Source organism: Rosa chinensis, chromosome 4, assembly GCF_002994745.2.
Source record: "Rosa chinensis cultivar Old Blush chromosome 4, RchiOBHm-V2, whole genome shotgun sequence".
In the NCBI taxonomy this organism is placed as follows: Eukaryota; Viridiplantae; Streptophyta; class Magnoliopsida; order Rosales; family Rosaceae; genus Rosa; species Rosa chinensis.
In genome coordinates, this window is record NC_037091.1 from 32,734,869 (window position 1) to 32,758,268 (window position 23,400).

Below are 23,400 nucleotides of genomic sequence, written 5' to 3' on the forward strand. Positions count from 1 at the left end.
CAAGTCCCCGAGAAAAAGAAGAGAAAAACAATAAAAACTTCAAAAACGGGGACTCAAGGAACTGTAGGTAGAAGAACTATTTATGATGTGTTGGCATTCCCATACAAAACCTTGAAGTATCCTACAAGCTGTTCCAAGAGAATCTCAGGTAAATGCATCCATGGGGTTAATCTAGGAAGGTATCATTGGGGTTAATGGGTTTAATATCTTTTATTTATTTGAAGATATTTTTCTGTGTGTAATTGATTGCCTAAATATTTTAGGGTTGGTGTCTTTAATTGATCATCTTTAAAACAAAAGATTGTTTCCTTGTAGAAGTGGAATTAGCTAGGATAAGAAAAATCTGTTTTGTTTTGTGCAGGGGCGGTCTTCTTGGGATATATATTGAGAAAAGAGATGTTCATAGGGATAGAGGTCTGGAACGCAAAAATTTTTTAGAGTCTTGCTTGTTCGTCTAAGTTTGGGTCTTCACAAGAGTCAAAACACTTATTCCAAGCTTAAGTGTTGTTGGTAGTGTTCTTCATATGCATAGATTCTCTTGAGATCAGTAGAGAGGCTATGAAGAAAGGAGAGCGATATTTGGTGATCGTTCAAGTGAAGAAGGAGTTCGAGACGGAAGACAAATTTTGGATTAGTTTTTGTCTAATCATTGTAGCCGAGCTAGTGCTATTCAAGTTTCTAAAGAACATATCCTTCATCATAAGTTAATTCTCATTTTGGGTTCTCAGGAGTAAGAGCCCCACAGTGTTTTTAATCTCATGTTTGAGGTTTTCACTGCGTAACAAAAAATCTAGTGTTCTGTTCGTTATTTTTGGTTTATGCCTAGTAAGGATTGATACGTGCCTTGCAATCCCCATTTTCCAGAAAACACATTATGTCCTTGTATTTTCAGGAACCTTTAAAACATACTTTGAAAAGTGTAGAAAATTGCAGGAAATTAGTCGCCGGAGCTTGGCGGTGATTGGCCGGAATTGTTTGGCGGTGGACTGCCCTTCCTTTCCCCTTATTCATTCTTTTTTTTTTCTTTTTCTTTTGCTTTGCTTCGGCCCAGGCCCTTATTCCTTTATTTTTTTTTTCTTTCGGCCCAGGCCCACTGAGGCATTGATTCTTCAGTCTTTGACCTTGACTACGAGTGTGGGCCGCAGACCTTCTCTCTCCTTTTTTTTCTTTTCTTCTTTCTGGGCTGCATTTGTTTCTTTGGCTTGGGCCGAATTGAGGCTGTGCCGGCTGGAACAAAGGAGAATAGGTTCTGGCAGTTGAAGGAGGTCCGACACTTCTGCAAGCCGGTCAGGCCACTTTTCGGCCGGTTTCGAAAGTGGAGTTTCCGGTGAAGGATTTTGGAGTCAAGCCACCAGTACTGGCCAAATATGACGATGGAAGGTGGTCTGGAAGGATGCGAACCGGGTAGAGGTTGTTTTTATCTTCTGGAGGCCGGTTCGGTACTTTTCCGGCTGGTTCCAGTGAAGCCGCTGGTGGTTCTGGGTTTATGGGATCGAGAGCTTCAAGGTGTGCTGCAGGGACCAAAAGAGTTTCAAGGTTTTGTATTCAGATTTAGGGTTTTGGCTATTAGGTTTTGGGGTTAGGGCGTTGTGCTGATAACGTGTTTAAGGAAAACCGAATTGGGAGATAATTGAATTGTGCTTTCATTGATAATAGGGGTCTCTTTATATAGAAGATTACAAGACATAGAATCAGAGTTGTACAAGGAAAGATAATCGTTTTAGGAGTCTTTCTAAATATACCCAGCAAATTTCTAAGTATACCCAGCAGAATAATTTTTATTTTTAATTTATAATTTATAACTAATTAAACCAATTAATTTCCCCAAAATGCCCTAGAAGACAATGTACCCAGCAAAACAAAACATACTACCCAAATCTTTATGCTCGTTCTTCCCCATCATGCCCTACCCAGATTTCTGCACAAGTTCAACGGTGGACAATGAACATTCAATTTCAACGGTGGATAAGATTGGACAGAGAGAGAACAAAGAAGATGCTCAAAGAAAGGGATGCAATGCTCGGTTTGCAGATGAAGGAGATTGAAAACAGAGGTCAAATCCAGAAGATGGTTAGATGGTTGAGATTAATGTTGATTGGGTGTTCAGATTGAATCAACTTTATTATCAACCCATTGTAAGCTCCAGTTTCTTTTACATTTCAGTTTCATTTCTTAGTTTCATCTTTTGCTTATGGAGCTCTTGGATTTGAAACAAAGATTTTCTTCAATTCGGTCTCTCAGAGAAAAGGAGCAGCAAAAGAAGGTCACTGGTACACCATCAATTAAGGTAATTCATACATCCCTAAATCTCATAGTTTATCTTCTAAGATTTGAAATGAGATTGAAACTGAAATATCAAATATGGGTTCTTTGTTTCTTGTCTTTCAACTTTTCAGATTGAGAATTTTGAGGAGATGGAGGAATCAGTAGGTGAGAGCACACCACAAGCTGAGTTCTGCTTCCATCGATATCGAAATTGTTACAGCAAAAGGGATATTATGATTACCAAATCTGTTTAATTTCCTTCAAGAGTGCAGCACTTGATAATTTTTGAGAAAGAGAATAGAATAATACCTCATTATGTTTATGTCCCGGACTCCCGATTCATGACATTTGAAATTGAATGTTTATTGTTCAAAGATCTGGGTATGTTGCTGGGTATGATGTGTTTGGCAGGGTATGTTGTTTTCTAGGGTATTTTGGGAAAATCTGTTGGTTTAATTAGACATAAATTAAAGGTAATAAAACAAAAAATTTTGCCGAGTATACTTAGAACTTTGTTGAGTACATTTAGAAAGACTCTATGAATATCTCCGAGAATATCTCCAATTCAAAACCCTATTACAACTAGGTCAAGTAACCTAGAGTTCGAGCCAGACACATATTTCGGATTAAATTGAAACAAATATATTATTTTGATTTTTTTTTCGTTATATATATATATATATATAAAATTCGTCCAAGAAAAGACACATATATAGAGCTCTTCCTTGACAACAATTACCTCCAAGTTCCGTCACACACTCCCAGCCTCGTTGATTCAAATCTCCATACGAAACAACAGTCTAGTCGGAACTGTCCCGGAAACCATCAAAGAGTTGGGTTCTCTACAAGTCTTCGATCTGAGTCACAACCAACTCGGTGACTCTGTCCCGCGGCACACCTCTTTTACCACCCATCTCTCCAGCAGCTCACTCTCTCCTTCAACCAGTTCACCTCCCTCCAAATACTGAAATCAATACTGAGGTTACCTGGAGATGGAAACGGCGGCGACACGGTGAGGCTGAGTGACGCCGACGACGCCCGACTTTATGTAGCCTCGTCTGTAAAGGACTTGAGGTTTGATTGTTTGAGCTTAATGTTTGTGTTGAAGGTGATTTTCGGTTTCAAAATAGGCCAATGCATATGGGTTGGTATTCAGTGTTGAGTTTTAGTTTGTTGTGTGATGTAGGTTTATCTTGTTTTGTTTGGATGGATGTTTGGAATTTATTTGAGAGTGTTTGATTTAACTTTGCACTTGTGGGTAATCGGGTTTTGCTTGAACTGATAATCATAATGTTGCAGCTTTTGGAAATTAAGGGGATTGATTCATGGATGCTAGGGTAGCTACAGTTGGATTGAGTTGAGTTTTGAATGTATATTGTGTCTGTTGAAATCAAGTTGCAATGCAGACTCCTGAATCAATTGAAATATGTCGTCTGTATCATAATGCTGCCATGGAAGTGTTAAGCATTGATAATGATAATATATGAGTATGCTAAAGGTTTTAGTTTATAAGTTAGAAATGGGTTGTTACTTTTGTCTGTCCATGTTTTTTTTTTTCTTGGAAATCTGCAATCAACTCTGTTCACACTCAATGCAGATGACAAGACTTTTTGTTCCAGTGAGGACATTATCTCTTACATATGGATGCTCAAGTAAATTTTTTGGGCTGAGCATCTGAAGTTAAGAACAAACTGAAATAGTTATCAGAATATAACTTTTTTATTTTTGTCAACTTCTCAGGTTGGAGTTATAGACTATATATGTGTGTGTATATATACACACACACACACTCTTTTCTTGGACGAATTATATATACACACACACTCTTTTTAATTATGCTTTCAGCCTTCCGGTTTGATTGAAGTCCAAATCTTATTGTCACGAAAACTTTACTGCATGTATTAGTATAATTTGTTCTTATTTTTCTCTTATTTTAGTTCATGTCTATTCTATTTAGATCAAGTAACGAATTTACAAGTAGGGGGAGTACATGAGTAAATGTCAATATGATTCATATTTGAAGTAGGAATCTCCAAGCGCATGTAAATTTTATGCTTGCAACAGTTTTGTGACTTTTTGATATATTGTCCTACTAAAGAGATCAGGTAGAAAATGTATTTTATATAATTTCAATTTCAACTAGGGTTTGCTCTTAAAATAGTGATATCCTTAAGATATTCGAGAAAACTAAGTTTTACATTTACTGTCTTTCAGTAGAAAAAAAAAAGTCCTGCGAGTACATGGTATTTCACCCAAGGTCCTAACTGGTCCCGTAACCAAACCGGTCTAGGGTTCGAACCCCGATCCCCTGAAACAAAGAGTAAAAGCTAAACTCTTCGTCAAAGAAGAAGAGAGACAGATATGAATGAAGAGGAAGTGGAACCTCCACTCGGGGTTCTATTGGGTCGAAAGCGCGGGAAAACGAAGTCCGCCAAGAGAGCAAGCCAAGTAACACCGCACAGCACAGAGCCACTACAAATCGAACCAGAGCCTGTCCCGATCGATGCGGAGCCAATTGCAATTGAGCCAGAGAACTCAAGGAATGGCGCTAGGGTTAGTGTTTCGATGTTCGATGACTCGGTGGAGAATCATTTTAGAGTCATGCACACGATTTCTGAGCTCTGTGGCGACGCCGAAGACGAGCCACTCCCGGTGAGCGACATTCAACGCTTATCATCCTCCACCACTTTCTTGAGGTAAACTAGAAGAACAGACTTTCTTCATTTTTTGGTGAATTATTGTTATCACATTGTGAAGAAACGTTGAATTTGTTATGTTGCTAATGCGTGTGGAAATAGAGCTTATGAAATTGCGTGTGATTCTTGAAGGGAATGGGCAGATTTTAAGTATGAACCTAGAGATGTTCGATTCGCTTGCGAAGCAGAAAGCTCTGATGAGGAGGATGTTGTCAGTAGGATAAACTTGCGGCAGTTTTCTTCTGCAACTGTTCCACAGGTTGCATCTTTGGTGACTTTGTATATTGGACTATTCGCAATTTTAGAATGAAGTGTTGGAATGGCTCTTTTGATCTAACTACTTGGTTCACATATTAATGCAGAACGACGCGGGGAACACATCTTCTCCAGAGTTGAGGTACTTGATTGAGCTTAGCATTCAGTTCTATAGTTAGAACTGATTTAGTTATTTGCTTTTATGTGGGTTACTGTGACACATGACATTTATAAGGATGCCTCAAACTTATGCTTTGTTTGAGACTTTATGCATTAAGCATGTTCTGTATGGCTTGGATGTTGAGTGGTGTGATTTGTTATGTAGGAAGAATATAATGTGACATAGTCTAAATGGTAGTAGTCCTAGAAAAATCCTATTGAAGACTGCAAATTTTACTGATGATATTATCTTCTGCAAAGAAATCACAGGACTTTACATTTACTGAAAAAAAAAAAAAGAGTTTTATGAGATGTTTCTGACATTGCATGCTGGGTGTTCTTATAAATTCTTTAGGTGAACTTATTTGTCAAGGGTGATGGTATATTGATGTGACTCAATTAAACAGAGTTGAGGGAGGTTCGAAGAGCAGACAATGATTGTCTTTAGTAGTGTTTGTTTGATCAACTCATCTCCTGCTTAGATCTGGGATGTTCTGGGTTCATGAGTTGAGCTGTAAACATGCTCTTTATAGTTCCTCATTAAAATTTTCGTACCCAACTAGGAGGAAACTTCAGTGTTAAAATGAACAGCAAAATTGCTAAGTTAAGCCGTGTTAGGATGATGAAGCATTTAGAAAACTTGTATGACCTTTGTCCTTTCTCCAAATTTGCTCGCATTTCTTATTTTGATACTTATCTGGTATTCCCTCCAATTTTCACTGTCCTAGTATGTTTTTGCCCTTTTTTTTTTGGCAAGGTTTAAGTTTATTTATGCTCCTGATATCCAGGGCTTTCTCAATTGTATTCATTCTTTTGCATGTTGGTACTCAACTGTGCAAATAAATTTTTGATTGTGGATTTGGCACTCGTTAATATTTGTCATCTTACCTGTAGTTTCTTCAAAGATATAGTCTAACTTGTAATTTGTGGCATCATTAATATTATGATATAGGGAGACAATGAATTGCATATGGGGATAGTTTATATGTTTCTATGTTTCAGTTTATTGTTTCTGCTTTTCGGGAGATGGTTGCTCTGTTAGTCTTGTATACATTTTTTTTCTTTCAGTATTACCTAAAAATATGGTGATACGTGCCTTAAAATGTTTATTCTATGCTTTCCTGCAGACAAGACTATGTGATGTATGTTGGAGGGCCTGTTTGGGCATTGGATTGGTGTCCTAGAGTTCATGAAAGTCACGACCGTCATGCAAAGTGCGAGGTATGTGATTTTCAATCTTCTTCCTTATTTTGCTAGTAGCTATGTCCTTTAATTTAGTTTACTTCTCACCAAAGGAAGTCTTATTCAATGGGCTTTGCTTGTTTACGAGGTTATGTATGACATTAAAATACTTGATCATGAGTCACATTCCAAATAGTAATTCTCTATATATGTCCTCCATGAAATTTTCCACCATTGAGACATGTAACAGATTCCTTGAGAATGTTCAGTGCCTCGTTTTTATTGGCCTTTTGCATTTTGGTTTTCAGCAATATATTGATGTTCACCCAGCTTCCCTTGGCAATATTGCTCTTGTAGGATGAGAAGATTATAAGATGAATCTTAGTATGGTTTCTTATCAAGTGGCTTTTGTCAGTTTAATATCTTATTTTACTTCGTTAGATTCACATAATTTCCTACAAGGTTAGAGGCCCAAAGCCAGTGTATGTGTGTGTGTGTGTATATTTGCTTATGATTTAAACAATGAATCTGACAAAAAGAAAAAAATTAAAGTAATGAATACTAAAAGTTTGTAAAAAATGTATCCAAATGTCATGTGGGAGATCATTCCATTTCCTCTTTTCCAATATATATACATATGTGTGTGTGTGAAACTTTAGGTACTCTCTTTTATCTTGGGTCTATAAGTGGGATTACTGTTGATTTTCACTAATCAAATACATATCTAGAAACTATGTTCTATATTAATAAGCTGACCTTTGTTTTTTGCTTTTCATAATACATGAGGCATTTGCTTTTATCAATATAGTTGAAAGTTTCAGTGATTGCTTTTGTTATTTTGAGTAAGATCTGTGAAATTTGTGCGGTGGTACTAGCTTGAGAAGTTTTCCATATTACAATTATTTCATCGTTTTATGACATCTGCCTCCTACTTTTCAGTTTATTGCCATTGCTGCTCATCCCCCTGGATCTTCTTATCACAAGTTAGGTGAGCCACTTACTGGCAGAGGTGCCATTCAGATATGGTGTCTTCTAAATGCTAGTGTAAATGATGAAGGTGTTCCTATAGGAGACAAACCAAAAGGAGGAAATAAAAGGAGTGGAGCCACAGAAAAATGCACTGAACAAAAAAGGGGAAGACCCAGAAAGAAGCCATTAGAAGAATCTGTTGGCAAAGAGGCCACAGAAGAAAAACTGTCTGAGCCAAAAAGGCCGAGAGGAAGACCTAGAAAGAAGCCAATAGAAGAATCTATTGACAAAGAGGCCAAAGAAGAGAAATCAACTCAACCAAAGAGGCCTAGAGGAAGACCTAGAAATAAATTAATAGAAGAATCTGTTGACAACTTGGATGGGAGAACCAATTGTGATGAGGTTCTTGCTATTGATTATCCAAAGGAATCATCTGAGTTGCATTCTATGGATTGTCTTCCTGCAAATACTCAAGGAAATTTTGTACAAGAATATCATGGCAAAAAGCAACTAAGCTATGGGCAGAGTCAACCGAAGAAGCCTAGAGGAAGACCCAGAAAGAAGCCAATAAAAGAACCTGTTGACAATTTAGATGGGGGCAACAATAATTTTGAGGTTCTTGCTATTGAATACCAAAAGGAATCACTGGAGTTGCATTCTACGGATTGTCTTCTTGCAAATACTCAAGTGGACGCTGTACAAGAAACAAGTTACAAGCAGACTCGATCAAAGAGGCCTAGAGGAATACATGGAAAGAAGCCAATAGAAGAATCTGTTGAAAACTTGGATGACAGCAGCAATACGGGTGAGGCTCTTGATGATCAATATCCAAAGGAATTATTGGAGTTGGAGGGCAGGGATTGCGCTCCTGAAAATACTCAAGGAGATGAGGTACAAGATGATAGTGGTAAGAAAAGAAAAACGTACAGAAAGACTCGAGCAAAGATTCCTAGAGAAAAACCTGGGGAGAAGCTAGTAGAATATTCTGTTGATAACTTGCATGGGAGCAGCCATTATGCGGAGGCTCTTGGAGTCCAATATCTCAAGGAAACATCAGAGTTGCATGCTATGAATTGTGTTCCTGCATTTACTCAGGCGCATGATGTACAAGAAGCTCTTAATGAAAAACTTGAAAGTTCCGGACCGGGTCCTCAAACAAATAATAATGTTTCAAATAATGGTTATGCTGAAATTGGCTCAATTAGGTGTTCAGTTCCAAAGGATGTAGCATTGCCAAGAATCATATTCTGCCTAGCTCACCATGGAAAGGTTGCTTGGGATGTGAAATGGCGTCCTCTTAATGAACATGATTCCAGATGCAAGCATCGAATGGGCTATCTTGCTGTTCTGTTGGGGAACGGGTCTCTGGAAGTGTAAGACATATGATTACTTCTTCAGACATGATTTCCTTTGTTTTCCAGACCTTAGGTTCCTTTATGTACTCTCTCTTTAGACCTTTGGCCTATGTCTATAGATTCTCTTCTCAGATGATTTTGCAGTCCATTTCTTTTCCTAGAGAAAATTTGAGTTGGTAACATGGGTTTAAATGCTTGAAAATGCATTATGGACATGATTTTCTTGCATCTTCAAATGAGTTGTGATTAATGATTTGTTTGGTAAGTGTATTATGTGATTGACATGGAAGGGATTAGGTAAGCATCGCGTACTAAGCCAAGTTTCAAGTTTCTTTTACAGTCAACTCTTCAAAGTGGGAGCCAAAACTCAGGCAATGTGTGAAACATACTTATCAGTTATCGACATTCCTTCTTTTTCTATTTGAAAAAGAAAATGCTGAAATAGATGAACGCTGAGTTATGGTAGTATGAATGAGACGTTTGAATAATGAATTTTGATGAGGAGCAGGCAAAGTGGGCAATATGAGCTATAGTACTTAGTATCAAAATATAGTAAATCTGGAGCACTTATATAAATCTACTTGCAGGCTGAAACATGTAGTATAACATGTGTTTGATATTCATACGTTTGTGGGGTTCACACTTTAAGCTGCTATACTGACAATTGTTTTTGTGTTCTACTATCTGGTGATACTTATCTTGAACTGATCAACTGCAGGTGGGAGGTTCCTGTTCCTCGTGCAATTGAAGTTATTTATTCTTCTTCATCTGGAGAGGGCACTGATCCTCGCTTTGTAAAATTGGCACCAGTATTTAGATGCTCAATGTTGAAGTCTGGTGACAAAAAAAGGTACACAGGATTACTGGATATATTCTACTTTTTGACAATGATTTGGAAGCATACTGATATGGGAAAAAAAAAATGGGTTGACCTGCAATTAAAAGCATCATTTACAAGTTTTTGATATCATACAAAAGCTTCCCGAACATCATAAAAGGAGAATGAAATTCACACTCCCTAATTTACAATCCACATTCCTTTCCTTTTTTGGTTGAAGTTCTTACCAAAACACAAAATTTTTAGTTACCAAAAAAATGCAGTGTGGATTGTAAATGAGGTGTGTGAATTTCACTCCCCTCATGAAAGGGGTTCCCAAAGGCATGATATAATGGAGATTTTTTCATTTGATTTGTACGCTGAATTCATGCGGCCAATCTTGTTGAATTGTCATTGCACTGGTCTCTCTTCTGACCATGTAATGTACTTTATATCTTTCATTGGTCAATTAAAATTCCATTGTTTTGTTGAACAGCATCCCTCTTACTGTGGAATGGTCAGCTTCACCACCTCACGATTACTTAATTGCCGGATGCCATGATGGAACTGTAACTCTTCCTGCACCTTGTCATTGTTGTTCAATGTTCTGCTCGAATATTTAGCATGCTTTTGTAGAGTTTCCAATAATGATTTATGTTGAATTCATAAAGGGTTTTGATAGAAAGAAAGACTCAATGTTCAACAAATTTCTATATTATGCAGTCTCTGCTTCAGCCCATTAAGTTGGAAGAATTATTCTTGTTTCTTTTTATTTTCCCCATTATTTTATTTCCTTATTTTCATTTGTGGTATCATAGCTAAAGAAGTCTGCCATTAATTCAGGTTGCTATGTGGAAGTTTTCCGCTAGTAATGTATCTCAAGGTAATGCTAAGGTGGCACCTTTTTTTTTTTTTTTTGAATATGAAAACAAAAATAATATAGATGGCTTGGAGTTATGCTATAAAAGTGATAAACAAGTAAATAAAGAAGGCAGCTTTCTTCTTCTACAGATACAAGGCCTTTACTTTGTTTCAGCGCAGATACAAATCCTATTAGGGCGCTCTCTTGGGCCCCAGCTCAAAGGTTAGCTATGTTAAAAGTCAAATTTGTCTTTCTTCCTATGGTCGGCCCATAATACTCTGGTTTTTTAAATTGGGGCACAGATTTATCATGCAGTCAAAGATATGACTACTTGAGATGTTCTCATTGGTTTTATTAATTCTCTCATTAAAGCAACTATCTGTAACTTTCAGCAATTCAGACAATGCAAATGTTATAGCTACTGCTGGACATGGAGGCCTAAAATTTTGGGACCTACGGTAAGTATTATGGTTTGTTTTTGCTTCCATTATTTTCTACATTCTGCTCCTTTACTTTTGGCTTACTAGGGTTTGAGTAAACACATAATTAAAATTGGAAGATGTTCCACACTAAAATGTCTGAATATTTCTACCAAAAGAAAAAGCTTGAATCATTAGGTTATGCAGACTGCTTAATGGGGTTCACATGACAGTAGAGGAGAGAAAAGTACCTCAGTTTCTTAGTGTGTGCGCGGGCTTTTTTTCCCCCCTCGTGAGAAGCATCATAAAACTAAGGCATTCCTCATTTGTTTTGATATTTTCAAACAATGGGCCATTAAAATTGCATTTCATACTAAGAACTATAACTCTTGGTGTTGCAGTGATCCATTCCGTCCCTTGTGGGACATCGATCATATACCAAGGTTCATATATAGTCTGGATTGGATTCCAGATCCAAGGTACTCCATGATCTTAGTGTTGTTGGCATAAATCTTGTTGGTTTTGTGTGTGTGTCAAGTGTCAACTCAGTGAAAGTTTGTGTTTTGTTTTTCAGGTGTGTTCTTCTCTCCTTTGATGATGGAACAATGAGACTTCTCAGCTTGACAAAGGCTGCCTCTGATGCCCCTGTAACAGGAAAACCCTTTGCTGGAACAAAACAACAGGGCCTGCACAATCTTGGTTGTTTGCCTTTTGCTATCTGGAGTGTTCAAGTATCAAGACTAACAGGTCTTACTTCTGCTTACTTCTGCTTAGTTATGTGCTGTGGTAATTCAGCTGATCAAATATGTGTGCACATATATTGCTTAATCAGAGTTAACATTTGAGTGTAAATATCATTATAGCCTAATGGCAAATGGCTTTACCATCTCATACCTGGTGCTGAGATCAGTTGAAAGAGGCGACTATGAAACACTACTTAGTACACTTGGCTTTTCCATCTCGAAACAAACTACGTCCTTTTAAAAAAATAAAAAAGGAAAAAAAAGAAAAGAAAAATGAAATAGAATAGTATCTGAATAGGTTATAGTATTTAAGGGCTTCAGTCTCTTGACTGCTGCTTCACATAACATTGCTGTATATATGGAGTAGTGTGGTTCTATTTTTGAATACCTAAAAATCTCCTCAACTGATTGGCCTCTTGCCAAACCCTACAATCTTCAGGAGTCAGGAAACTCTAGCAAATAGCTAGGTAGGTTCCATGAGGGGTCTGAACCTCAAACCACATGGAAACGCTACCTGCTAATCCCCCTCATTGGTCTTGTGAGGTACTGTGTGGTCCTTTGTTCTGCATCTCCTTGCTTGGAAACTGTATAGGAATGCAAATTGTTAGTTTGTTTCTGAAATTGTGTATTATGAAGTTTCCTCTTTATAATCCAGCCACCTGTCAACAAAGAATTATAAATTATGACCTTAAATTTCTGTACTTGGGTGATATACCTGTATAACATCTCAGACCACATTTTTCAATATACATTAAATGAAAAACTCCACCGTCATATTGTAGGTATGGTTGCATATTGTGGTGCAGATGGAACTGTTCTGCGCTTCCAAGTGAGTTTTTAACTTCATTTACTGATATCAATTTTATCAGATTTCTTCTTTTCATATTGGTTGTTGATACACTTTTAAAGTTACTTTTCATTGCCCAGTAAGAAATTTTGATTTCTAGATATATAATAACACCAATAGGCATTATGGTTGGAGGATAGGGCCATCAAGCAATTTTTCTAGGTATTTCAACCAATAGGTTTACTAAATTTTGTTGTGGAGAGTGGGGATATTTTTGGAATATATGAATGGAGCTTTTCCATTGATGTGGTCATGATATTTCCTTGGATTTTAATGGTGAGTCACATTAACAATGAATTAAGCAGGCATTCATAACTTGAGGCCTCCTTTATAAATGAGACTCATTCGGATATGATACACAAGAACTGCATGCTGTTTATGTTTTAATTTTGATGCGTTGATACTCAGCTTACGTCCAATGCTGTGGAGAAAGATGCTACGCGAAACCGGGCCCCACATTTTCTGTGCGTGTCACTAACTGAAGAGGACTCTGTTGTGACCATCAATACCCCAGTACCATATAATCCTTTCCCGTTGAAAACATCTCGTAAAGCTGAGCCAAACAAAGTGAAGAGAGAACATGATAAGATGACAACTACATCACAAGATCAAGTTTTAGGTAAAGCTTTGTTAGTGACGTGAGCCTACATTTCCTTTAGCCGCCATATGTTCTTTCTTATCTTTCTGTTACAATGTTCATTAAATTGTCTCTTGTTGCAGCTCTTTGTTACGGTGATGATCCGGGTATTGAATTAGAATCTGGGAAAGAAGCAGCATCTCTTAGAAGCAAAACACTCAAATCTGCGGATGACCAAGCATTAGTATGCATGGATCAAGAGCCATTTAATACCCAAGACGAAGAAATTGGAGAAAAGGGTACATCTCTTAAAGGAGTTGTAAAACAGAAATCCAAGTCTAGTAAGAAAAATACAGAGGATGAACAAGAACCGGAAGGCAGAGATGAAGAGCTGATTAATACGCAGAGAGAAAAAACTGGGACCGAGTATGAAGTTTTTCCTTCCAAGCAAGTAGCAATGCACCGAGTGAGATGGAACACGAACAAGGGTAGTGAGAGATGGTTATGCTATGGAGGGGCAGCTGGAATAGTACGTTGCCAAGAGATTGTTTTGTCTGACATTGATATGAAATGGGCAAGGAAGAAATGAGAAACCATGTTTTCTGTAGCTTCTTGATTCTTCTGACACCATGACGACAGAGTTAATTGGGGATGTATATAGATTAGAATTGCGCGTTGATATTGACTTCCTGCATGTGTAAATGAATGTAGATTTGTAATTCTGTCTTGTTGGAAAGCTATACTCATTTTTAGGATTTTAGCGGCCACACACCTACCACCGGCGGTATGAAGCTAAAGGTAAGGTAGTTTTATCACTTCATGACTCTTTGATCTTCTTTTTGTTTCCAAAATAGAAACAAAAGAAACGATTCTAATGCACGACTTCTCTTGTGTCCAAGTTAGTATCATCGACATATTCAACCTGGGTTGGTTGGTTTGTTTGTTTTTTGGTTTTGTTTTGTTTTTTTTCAGCAAAAACGAGACCACTATATTATTTCAGACCTACAATATTACGAAGAAACCTATCATGTTGTGGCCTTTAAAATAAGCTCCCCACACATAAATCTCAAGTGTCAAGTAATTCAAATCATAAGTTTTAATCATTTCAATATTCAACTTGGATATTGAAATAACAAAAACTTATGATTTATTTTGAAAGCTATAAGTCATTTTGAAAACAAGGCAGCATTTATGAACGGGTCGCTAGTTATGTAATAGATTCGAAGATCCAAAATCCCGGCCACCAGACTCTCAGCCTTGACTTGGACTAAAGACTTAAAACAGTCGAAGAATATCATCACTGTTGGTTACATGTGCAGCTAGCTCTTTACTTATATCAGTGCAACAAGCCATTCACTTCTGTTTTTTGTATATTGCAATACAATGTGGATCTTACAATATCTAGTGCTTCAGATTAAAAAAAAAAAAACAATATCTAGTGCTAGTATCGGTATCCAGTACTTGTGTTGTAGCCACAGTGGCTCAAGGAACAAACGAGGATGGTTCTGGTGTTAGGAAGGGACGTCCGATGCCCAATACCATAAATTTGATGGTCCTTTCGCACGCTCACCATCTTTTTGTGCAAATAAGATAATGTTCTATTGTCAAGACTGTGGATTGAGATCATATGACATTCAAGTAGTTTTAATTAATTGACGGTCTAACAATATAATATGTTAGATTAGTTTGCAATAGATTGTTGTTATCCATCTTACACTATGTTAATTGTTATTGACAAGAGTGATATGACATTGTACAACTACAGCCTTACATTGTGTACATGGGAGAACTGCCGGAACCCGGATCCTCCACCATGGTCATGACCACAGCCGGCCATGAAAGCTTGCTCAAGGCAGCAATTGGAGAGTAAAGACCAGTTTCTTCCCACCAGTATCTATCAATATTTCAGCGAATGCAGTTAACAAACAGTACATTCCAGTGATACAAATCTTATTGTAGATGACAAACCCTTTTCTCTAAAATCGCAGTGCCGACTTAGCCAGAGTATCCAAAATTTATACTTATGGAAAGAGCTTCAATGGCTCCGTAGCCAGATATATTGTTGCCGCATGAAGCAAAGAAACTATCAGGTGTAATATTACTGAACTATCTGATATATGCTAGTAGGTTATAATACCTGAACACTTCAAGGCTGAGAATTTTAAACTCTTTCTGTCCTTTGTAGATGATGATCGGGTTGTTTCAGTGTTTCCAAACGCCAAGCTCAAATTACATACAACAAGGTCATGGGATTTCCTAGGATTGCCAGGAAATACGAAGAAACGAAACTTCAGTGTTAAAATGAACAGCAAAATTGCTAAGTTGAGCAGTGTTAGGATGATGAAGCATTTAGAAAACTTGTATGACCTTCGTCCTTTCTCCAAATTTGCTCGCATTTCTTATTTTGATACTTATCTGATATTCCCTCCAATTTTCACTGTCCTAGTATGTTTTTGCCCTTTTTTGTTGGCAAGGTTTCAGTTTATTTATGCTCCTGATATCCAGGGCTTTCTCAATTGTATTCATTCTTTTGCATGTTGGTACTCGACTGTGCAAAGAAATTTTTGATTGTGGATTTGGCACTCGTTAATATTTGTCATCTTACTTGTAGTTTCTTCAAAGATATAGTCTAACTTGTAATTTGTGGCATCATTAATATTATGATATAGGGAGACAATGAATTGCATATGGGGATAGTTTATATGTTTCTATGTTTCAGTTTATTGTTTCTGCTTTTCGGGAGATGGTTGCTCTGTTAGTCTTGTATACATTTTTTTCTTTCAGTATTACCTAAAAATATGGTGACACGTGCCTAAAATGTTTATTCTGTGCTTTCCTCAGTTTCCTGCAGACAAGACTATGACACTATGTGATGTATGTTGGAGGGCCTGTTTGGGCATTGGATTTGTGTCGGATTAATATCAAAAATCAATCTTACAAGGTGATTGAGACCAATGAATCTCATAATAGGTTTGATACAAGCAACCAATCATAGCAAAAATCAAACCATAATAGAATTGATACAGTCAATCCTAGAAGAGGATTGCTACTAGCAACCAATCTTAGAAGAATTAGTTCATTCTCTCAATTTATGTTCATTTTTTTTTTTTTTGAGTAAAATGAGGTTAGCCCTTTATTGAAAATGACAGATTACAACGATACCAAGCCAATAGGCAGAAAAAAGAAAATCAACAATGCGAAAGGAAAATATGCAATAATTGCATGAGAAATACAAAGAATTAAAAATGCAAGAGCACCAACGTCGAAACGCAGCTCTATTTTTACACTACGGATTGCAGCCGTGTAGTGATTTGAGTAGTCGGTGGTTTGACTACCCATCGAACTCCAACGCACAATTTGATAAAAATCAACTTGGCGTCGGAATGAAGGCACTCTCCCACCTAAAGATCGAAGTCGGCCAAGGGTGTCAGAACATGGCCATGTTGGCAAACGATCTTTCACGAACAGATACCAAAGACTTGGGCCTCGAATCCAATACCAGTAACGCATCGGATCCCTAAACCACGGTAACCAATGAGCAACAGTCCAACAAAAACAGTAGGACGCAGCCCAAACCCAACCCCTCCTAGATCCCAGATCCGGAACCCTTGGCATATTCCCCCCAGATCCCAGATTCGGGTCCTTCTGACGTCGATGACAGATGAGATGGGATCAACGACCACAAACTAATGGGATTGGCCACCAGGCCGGCAATTGTCCTCCCACTCCAACCCAAACCCAAATCCTTAGCTTGAGTCCAAGGCCCACTGGGACGTCTGCAATCACCCAACGCATCTCGACCAGCGGCCCTACCGCCGGTGACGCACCGAATTTCCACCATGCCGCCACATGAGTGGGAGACGACCGGCCAGAAGAGGTCGCCTGCACCACCAGTCGCCGACCTATAGATCGAACACTGCCGTTTCATACACAGACGGTCCGGCTAGAGAAGATCCACCATACGTAACCACAGATCGATCCCCGCATCAACACCGTGGTAGCAACCCGGATCCCACCCACACCTCCCTGTAATCGCCGCCATCCTCCCATGGCATCTCAGCCATTTGTTGGCCCACCGACGCAGCCCCAGCAACGTCCAGGCTACCCTCAAAATACTACCTGCCTCTGAATCCAACGAAAACAAGCATGAAGAGGCCGAAGCCTGAAGTTTTCTCCATGAAAAGAGTAGGTATAGGACGCGACAGAGTAGGTTGACTCGCCGTTCCACAAACCCTAGCAGAGCGCTAGGTCATAAGTTTGTTTCACATGATACCACTTAAAGTTGGTTGGCACTGAGCTCTCAATTTATGTTCTTAGAACATCACTAAATACTAGAAAGTGAAGATTACAAAAATCCAAATAGATGTTAAAATAGATTAACACATAATAGTTGTCGTTAATTTGATACGAATTAACACAGATCCCAAAAACACATTATTATCAAAAGAACACAAAATATTGTTTATCATAGCAATCACTTAAGTTAATCTATTTCACAAAAGTTGCGCACTATAAATTTTGTTCCAATTATTCAAGGCGCTCCACTTCTTCCCATATTTGTTGAAGTTTCAATAAGTGATTTTGGTCTTAATGTGTAATCTTGGCGTGCTTATGAGTCTGCAATAGGTTCTCTTGGCCTTTTTGGAACCCGTTCCATTTTAATTTAAATATTCAAGCATTATACATCTACAAATTTGCCAACAAGAGTATACGACATGTGCTGTTTGCACCAACCTAAAGTGGGTTACCGTAACCTATAGTTTTTGCACGTTAACAGGACTAATAATCGTCTTGCATTAGAGTGCATATTAGATTATCAAAGTTTATGGTAAAAACAAAAACGCTAACCAAGCCACTACGACATCACAACAAAATCATTTGCCAGATTTCTTAATTTTCATTTGGGTGCTGAAGTTTTTACAAAGCACATCCCCCTCAATGAATATTTTTAATGGACATGTGCATAAAAATGGGTGTGGTTTGTAAATAAAAAAATAAAAAAAGTTCTAATTTCATTCCCATTTTATTTTAGATTTCTAATTGTAGAACAAAATAAAATGTCTATGAGGAAACGCAACAAAAAGGTTCAAAAAGAAAAAGAAAAATAATCGTGACAAACTTGAAAGAAAAGATTTAATTGTAATAAGAGAGTTTCTATTGGGACCTCCAAATCTGCTTACTTGACCTCACTCTATTATGAATTATTAAATGACATATATAACCTACTATAAAATGACAATTAAAGACAATAATTATACCAAAAAATATTATATTTATTTTATGTGGACTTTCCAATTCAATAATATTAAATTGTATTTTTTATTATTTTCCTTATCTATTTTTATTTTCCAATTTAAGTACATACTCATTAAAGCATTCATATACATTTAACAAGAACTAAAAATATGATTAAGATCATGTGACAGAAAAATATATGATATATATGTTGAATTTTTTTTTTTTTTTAAGAAATGTTGAACTCATATTGGTGAGGGAAAAACTAAAAATATTTAAATAATTAATCATGTGGTACAAAAAATACAGAAAAAAAAAATTAAAAGACAAATGATTTTTTTTTTTTGAGAATAAAAACAAATGATTTCTTCATTTTTTTTTGCACAGCTAAAATAGATTTTTTTTTTTTTTAAAAGACAGAATAGTTCATGGCATTTTCTTATTGATTAGACATTAATTTTTGAAACTCAAGTTTGATTAAGAAATGTATATTTAGTTAAGATTTATAGAGTGATTAACTCATTGAAATGACTAAATTTTTTATTTTAAAAATAATAATTTGTTTGCAAATTATATGAGTGAGGTTATTTGAGGAAGTTTAGTGAGGTTTAGTGAGTAAATTTAGTATTTGAAAATTTAATAAGAGGTGTAAAAAGCATAGAGGTCAAGTGAGTAAATTTGGAGGTTCCAATAGAATAACTCTTGTAATAAACTATGTGGCATAGATGGTGTGGTATGTTGGAGGTGATGTGGTAGGTATAACTTCATTTGTGAGTTTTATTCACCTATTTGATAAATTTCTTTCTTAGTTGTGCTTAATCGTTATTAGATCTGCTAAATCCTTAAGTGGAGAATAATGAGACAAATAAAAATATGCCAACCACCTTATTATTCTCTACCATTAAATTTAGATCGAAATAGAGAAAAGAAGTTGAGTAGATGACCATGCATACTACATCATTTGGCATCCAGATTTAGTATAAACTAGAATAGGTGCCCGCGCTTTGCTGCGGGTGTTGAAACAAAATTTGCAAGTTTCGACTGCTAGAGACTTATGTTTGGAACTAACATTACCATTAATATAAATGGTCTGATATTGTGCAAATATTCAATACAACTGTTGTTGACACAGCTTGTCAAAAATATATTGTTCTATACGTTTTCCTTGGTTATGTTAAGCTAAACCCCACGCGTTACAGTCGACCGCGTATAACACACCGCCCGAGCTACAGAAAGAAAATAATGAGGAGACCATGTCACTGGCAGACCACTTCATCTTTTTGCTTATCTCGCAGATCACTTCATCTTTTTGGTTGTCATTCATCTGCTGCTGAAAACAATTGCCTACAGATTTGGAAGAAGAATTAATCAGCACATATTATAAAAGGAAAAACAGATGAATCAGAACAGATTGGACATTACTTTTATTATTTATGTCCTATTCATTACCTATTTCATCCCTTTTCCTAGTTTCTTGATTTGTGTAAAATATATATGCAAGTCTATTATATACAGCTTGTTACTTAAACACTCACACAGAAGAAAAACATGGTGAAGAACAGATTTGTAATGCAAAGCTTAGCAACAAAGATAACTGAAGCTAAAAATAGAACCAAGCAAAGCAACTACCAAGAAAACAAACATAGCAAAATTATCAAAACAAAACTGCTAACTCCCTTTTAATCAGTGTAGAAGGCTAATCAATAAAACTGATTTTCTTCTTTGCAATGATATAAATAACTGCATTATATTTCCAAGAGAAAAGAGCAAAACCAACATGCAAACATTTCAAGCTATTGAGTCTATAACTACAGCAATATCACCAAAAGAGATATGCAACATAACAAACCCAATATGATAATCGCAAATCCCTGCATTATCGAATACATCATACAGCCTTTACTGAAAATATCTATCATGAAAAAAGAAATCCCACAGTCACACAAATCCAGACCTAATGATTATTATACTCGTGTTGAAACTCATTCTCTCGCATCAATTCCAGCAAGTTATCTAAACATTGAAGCTAAATCAAAAGCGTAGGCCAGAGAAGACCCACCTTGTTTGAACCAGAGAAGACCCACCTTGTTTGAACCGCTTATATAAATTCCAAATTTTGTAAAAAATAAATAAATAAATAAATAAAAGGAAGAAGAAGAAGGTTAAACGTTCAATTGTAGGACTCAACATAGACATAACATATATGAGAAGTAATTTTTTATTTCAAAATTTCATGCATTATAAGTCGAACAAAATTTTGCTTTCTGGTTGTTGTGTATAAATTGAAAAGGTAGAAGCAAATATGATAACTGTAGTGAGTCTTAAATGTTGATATTTCTTAGTAATAAGGTTGGCTGTTTTTTTTTTTCTTATTATTATTATTATTATTATTATTATTATTATTATTATTAGGGAATAAACATTTGGAATAGTACATAAAAGATTGAAAGGTATAGAGTCGAAACTTATTTTATGTGCAGCAGTCTATAAAGCAAATCAATCTTTCCAATTGTGCTTTCAGAATAAGTGTTGATCCATATGAATGCAGAAATAAAATTGTTGGTATACCAGTAGTTAAAAGGTCTCCAAACTGAAAGACAATGAGAGAATTAGCAAACACCAGTAGACTACCTAATATTCACGAAAGTAACAGAGTATGAACTGTGTGTGATCTACATTGGATAAAACATTTGTACTTGTAAAAGCAAAGACTCCTCAATTTACACCTCCAAAATATTCAAAAATCTAAGATCTTTTCTATGATTACTTGAAAAAGGTAGCTGAAAATCAATATAGAAAAATCTTCAACAAATCAAAGCAATTGCAGCATTCTATCATTGATCCCATGATTAGATTCATATATAACTTAATAAAAGATTTGAAATTATCAAAGATGAAAACTGTACATTAAAGTAATAAGTACACCAAAAACGGTAATGTGCAAGAAATACAAAATGCAGAGAGAAATTGATCCTTGCTATCTTTGAATTGATCATAATGCAATCATCTCTAATAACAGTTTCTTTTCTAGCATATATTTACATGGTATATCTTCTTGTTTTAAGCCTTAGGAGAATTACAATAATTGTTGCAAGGAAGCTAAAAGATGAAAGACAACAGACTACTCACCAAGAAGCTACAGCTCGTGATCTGTTCAATAACAACTTTCAGCCTCTCCTACAGAAAAAAACAATAGCATATTGGTATGAATTATTCCGACAGAGAACATGCAAAACCTATTCTCTCCACTGATTTGAGCTAAACTGGATAAATTACAAATAGAAAACATACCAAGAAGAAGAAAGCATATACAATTGAAAGTGAAAACGGAACCAAGCAAAGCAAAAAATGATATATACTGACATATGCATGAAACCATTTACTGAATCTAACCCCTTTCCATATGCAATTCTACAAAACACACCTCACATACAAATCCACACAGAACTCAAATTCAAATCAGAAACCAAACACAATTAGATAAACTTACAAACCCACCTTCTCTTCAAAAATAAGCAGACAAATAAAAAACAATGGTAATTCCAGATCTTCCTTCTTGCTATACCCAAATTTTCCTGCAAAACAGTGAAAGGATTAGGCATCTCAGATTAACTCTCAACCTTTATTTACACAGTCCATATCATACTTTGGTCAAGTAATCCATTGTACTATCAAAATTGCTTAACATGTATTCTTCCATTTACCTTGATTTACAGATTCAAGCTTCTCCTTTTCTTCACACCTTGCAGACCGATTTCTTACAACAAATAAATCAATTGCAGCAACAATTATAGTAGCATGTGAAACCTGCATACAAAACCAATCACAGATTAACATTAAAAACACAAATGAAAACCATAAATCCCTAAAAAAAAAAAATTAAAAAAAAACATCCATAGCAACCTACTATCACAGATTAAGAATATAATCAGCACAACTCCAAAATTACTAAAAAATCCCGTGGTTTTCAATCTTATCAAGCAAAGCTATGAAATTTATAACAGGGCATCACAAAAATAGATGCTTCAACCACAAAACCAAAGTGACTATCTCTTAATTTGGAATTTCATCTCTGCCAATTTACTCAATTCCAAACCCTAATAGGAACAATTTACAATCACAACAGACAAAATTGAGAGAGGAGAATTAAGGAACCTTGAACGTAGAAGCAATCTATGTCTCCATGCATGAACAATAACTCTGGAATTGGATGTTTCAGGCCACACCTCAAACACCAGAAACAGCAGCTCTCCTGCCTGTCTCAACACACCTCCACCTCGTTGAGCCAATAACGCAGAAACCCCTGCATCACCAAAACCCCAAATCAAAATTCTTTCTACTCATCACGAAAACCCACTCTTTCAACCCCAATCAAATTTGACGAACTGTAAATCCAAAGAGCACCCAACAAAGAAATCCTAAATCGAAGAAACACAGACACAATCATGACATGCAACATCAGAACTGAAATTACCCGCAACCGATTGCGCAATCCTCAGCAAACAGCATAACATGGAAAATGGAATCAGACTCGTACATGCTAACAAACAGCACCACTTCCTTCACTATCTACCTCTCGGTGGAATGAAGTAGCATAGACAAAGCAATCGGTGAAGGAAGTGGTGCTGTTTGATAGCACCGAGCAGCACCCCAGGTGTCAAAGCAAGAAACAACACACACTGAGTAGCAACCCAGGTGTCGAAGAAAATGAATTTCCTTCACTCGTTCTCTCTCTCTATACCTCTGTGTGGAGCGAAGAAGAGAGACACGGAGCTCTGAGACGGTAGACAGGTGTCGAGCAAAAGAGATGAAGCAGGGAGAAAATTGTCTTTTCATCCATGACCGGCTCGGCTGGAGCCGTCACTGTTCATAAGCCGATGAACAATTAACTGAGAATTAGAAGATAGTAAATATCTCCAGCAGTTTTCATTTACAATGTTGAGCTCACGATTGTCACCATCTTTATAACCTCACTTCATTTGACAAGATAAAAAATTAATAATAATAAATTAAAGTATA

The 23,400-nt window shown here is 36.5% G+C and overlaps 2 protein-coding genes and 1 long non-coding RNA gene across 10 annotated transcripts; 2 read left to right on the forward strand and 1 right to left on the reverse strand.

Annotated features, from left to right (window-relative positions):
* Positions 1 to 1,915: 1,915 nt before the first annotated feature.
* LOC121052621 lies at positions 1,916 to 2,553 on the forward strand. The gene is made up of 3 exons (XR_005809639.1): positions 1,916 to 2,135; positions 2,242 to 2,287; positions 2,397 to 2,553. It is a non-coding gene; the product is annotated as an uncharacterized LOC121052621 (long non-coding RNA).
* Positions 2,554 to 2,981: 428 nt separating this feature from the next.
* Positions 2,982 to 14,022, forward strand: LOC112197098. Of its 8 annotated transcripts, XM_024337664.2 has the most exons (17): positions 2,982 to 3,373; positions 4,480 to 4,961; positions 5,094 to 5,220; positions 5,324 to 5,358; positions 6,503 to 6,596; positions 7,497 to 7,545; positions 7,627 to 8,899; positions 9,600 to 9,731; positions 10,195 to 10,267; positions 10,542 to 10,581; positions 10,710 to 10,782; positions 10,953 to 11,018; positions 11,381 to 11,458; positions 11,554 to 11,726; positions 12,505 to 12,551; positions 12,978 to 13,188; positions 13,290 to 14,022. In XM_024337664.2, exons 2-17 carry the CDS (start codon positions 4,627 to 4,629, stop codon positions 13,733 to 13,735), a joined length of 3,252 nt encoding a protein of 1,083 aa, XP_024193432.1. In that variant the 5' UTR covers positions 2,982 to 3,373; positions 4,480 to 4,626; the 3' UTR covers positions 13,736 to 14,022. The 8 variants fall into 8 exon arrangements, 7 of the variants coding, with proteins under 7 accessions (XP_024193432.1, XP_024193431.1, XP_040374006.1 ...); XM_024337663.2 differs by having other exon boundaries at positions 7,497 to 8,899; XM_040518072.1 differs by having other exon boundaries at positions 4,483 to 4,961; positions 7,497 to 8,899.
* An 891-nt stretch (positions 14,023 to 14,913) lies between these two features.
* Positions 14,914 to 22,962, reverse strand: LOC112196169. Its single transcript, XM_040518722.1, has 7 exons — positions 22,856 to 22,962; positions 22,608 to 22,684; positions 22,086 to 22,188; positions 21,880 to 21,956; positions 21,511 to 21,558; positions 16,599 to 16,663; positions 14,914 to 15,040 (listed from the first exon to the last, which is right to left on the reverse strand). The coding sequence occupies exons 1-7, from the start codon at positions 22,893 to 22,895 to the stop codon at positions 14,914 to 14,916; spliced, it is 537 nt and encodes a 178-aa protein (XP_040374656.1). The 5' UTR covers positions 22,896 to 22,962.
* Between the last annotated feature and the right edge of the window lie 438 nt (positions 22,963 to 23,400).

What these genes read in the sequence shown, in the direction of transcription:
- LOC112197098 (XM_024337663.2), top strand. Translation starts at nt 4,627, where the DNA reads ATGAATGAAGAGGAAGTGGAACCTCCACTCGGGGTTCTATTGGGTCGA. An exon ending in CCGGATGCCATGATGGAACT is followed by an intron (nt 10,268 to 10,541) that starts GTAACTCTTCCT and finishes CCATTAATTCAG; the next exon opens with GTTGCTATGTGGAAGTTTTC. An exon ending in CGCTAGTAATGTATCTCAAG is followed by an intron (nt 10,582 to 10,709) that starts GTAATGCTAAGG and finishes CTTCTTCTACAG; the next exon opens with ATACAAGGCCTTTACTTTGT.
- LOC112196169 (XM_040518722.1), bottom strand. Translation starts at nt 22,895, where the DNA reads ATGTTATGCTGTTTGCTGAGGATTGCGCAATCGGTTGCGG. An exon ending in GATTGCGCAATCGGTTGCGG is followed by an intron (nt 22,685 to 22,855) that starts GTAATTTCAGTT and finishes TTGGTGATGCAG; the next exon opens with GGGTTTCTGCGTTATTGGCT. An exon ending in GTATCTGTTCGTGAAAGATC is followed by an intron (nt 15,041 to 16,598) that starts GTTTGCCAACAT and finishes AAATATTGATAG; the next exon opens with ATACTGGTGGGAAGAAACTG.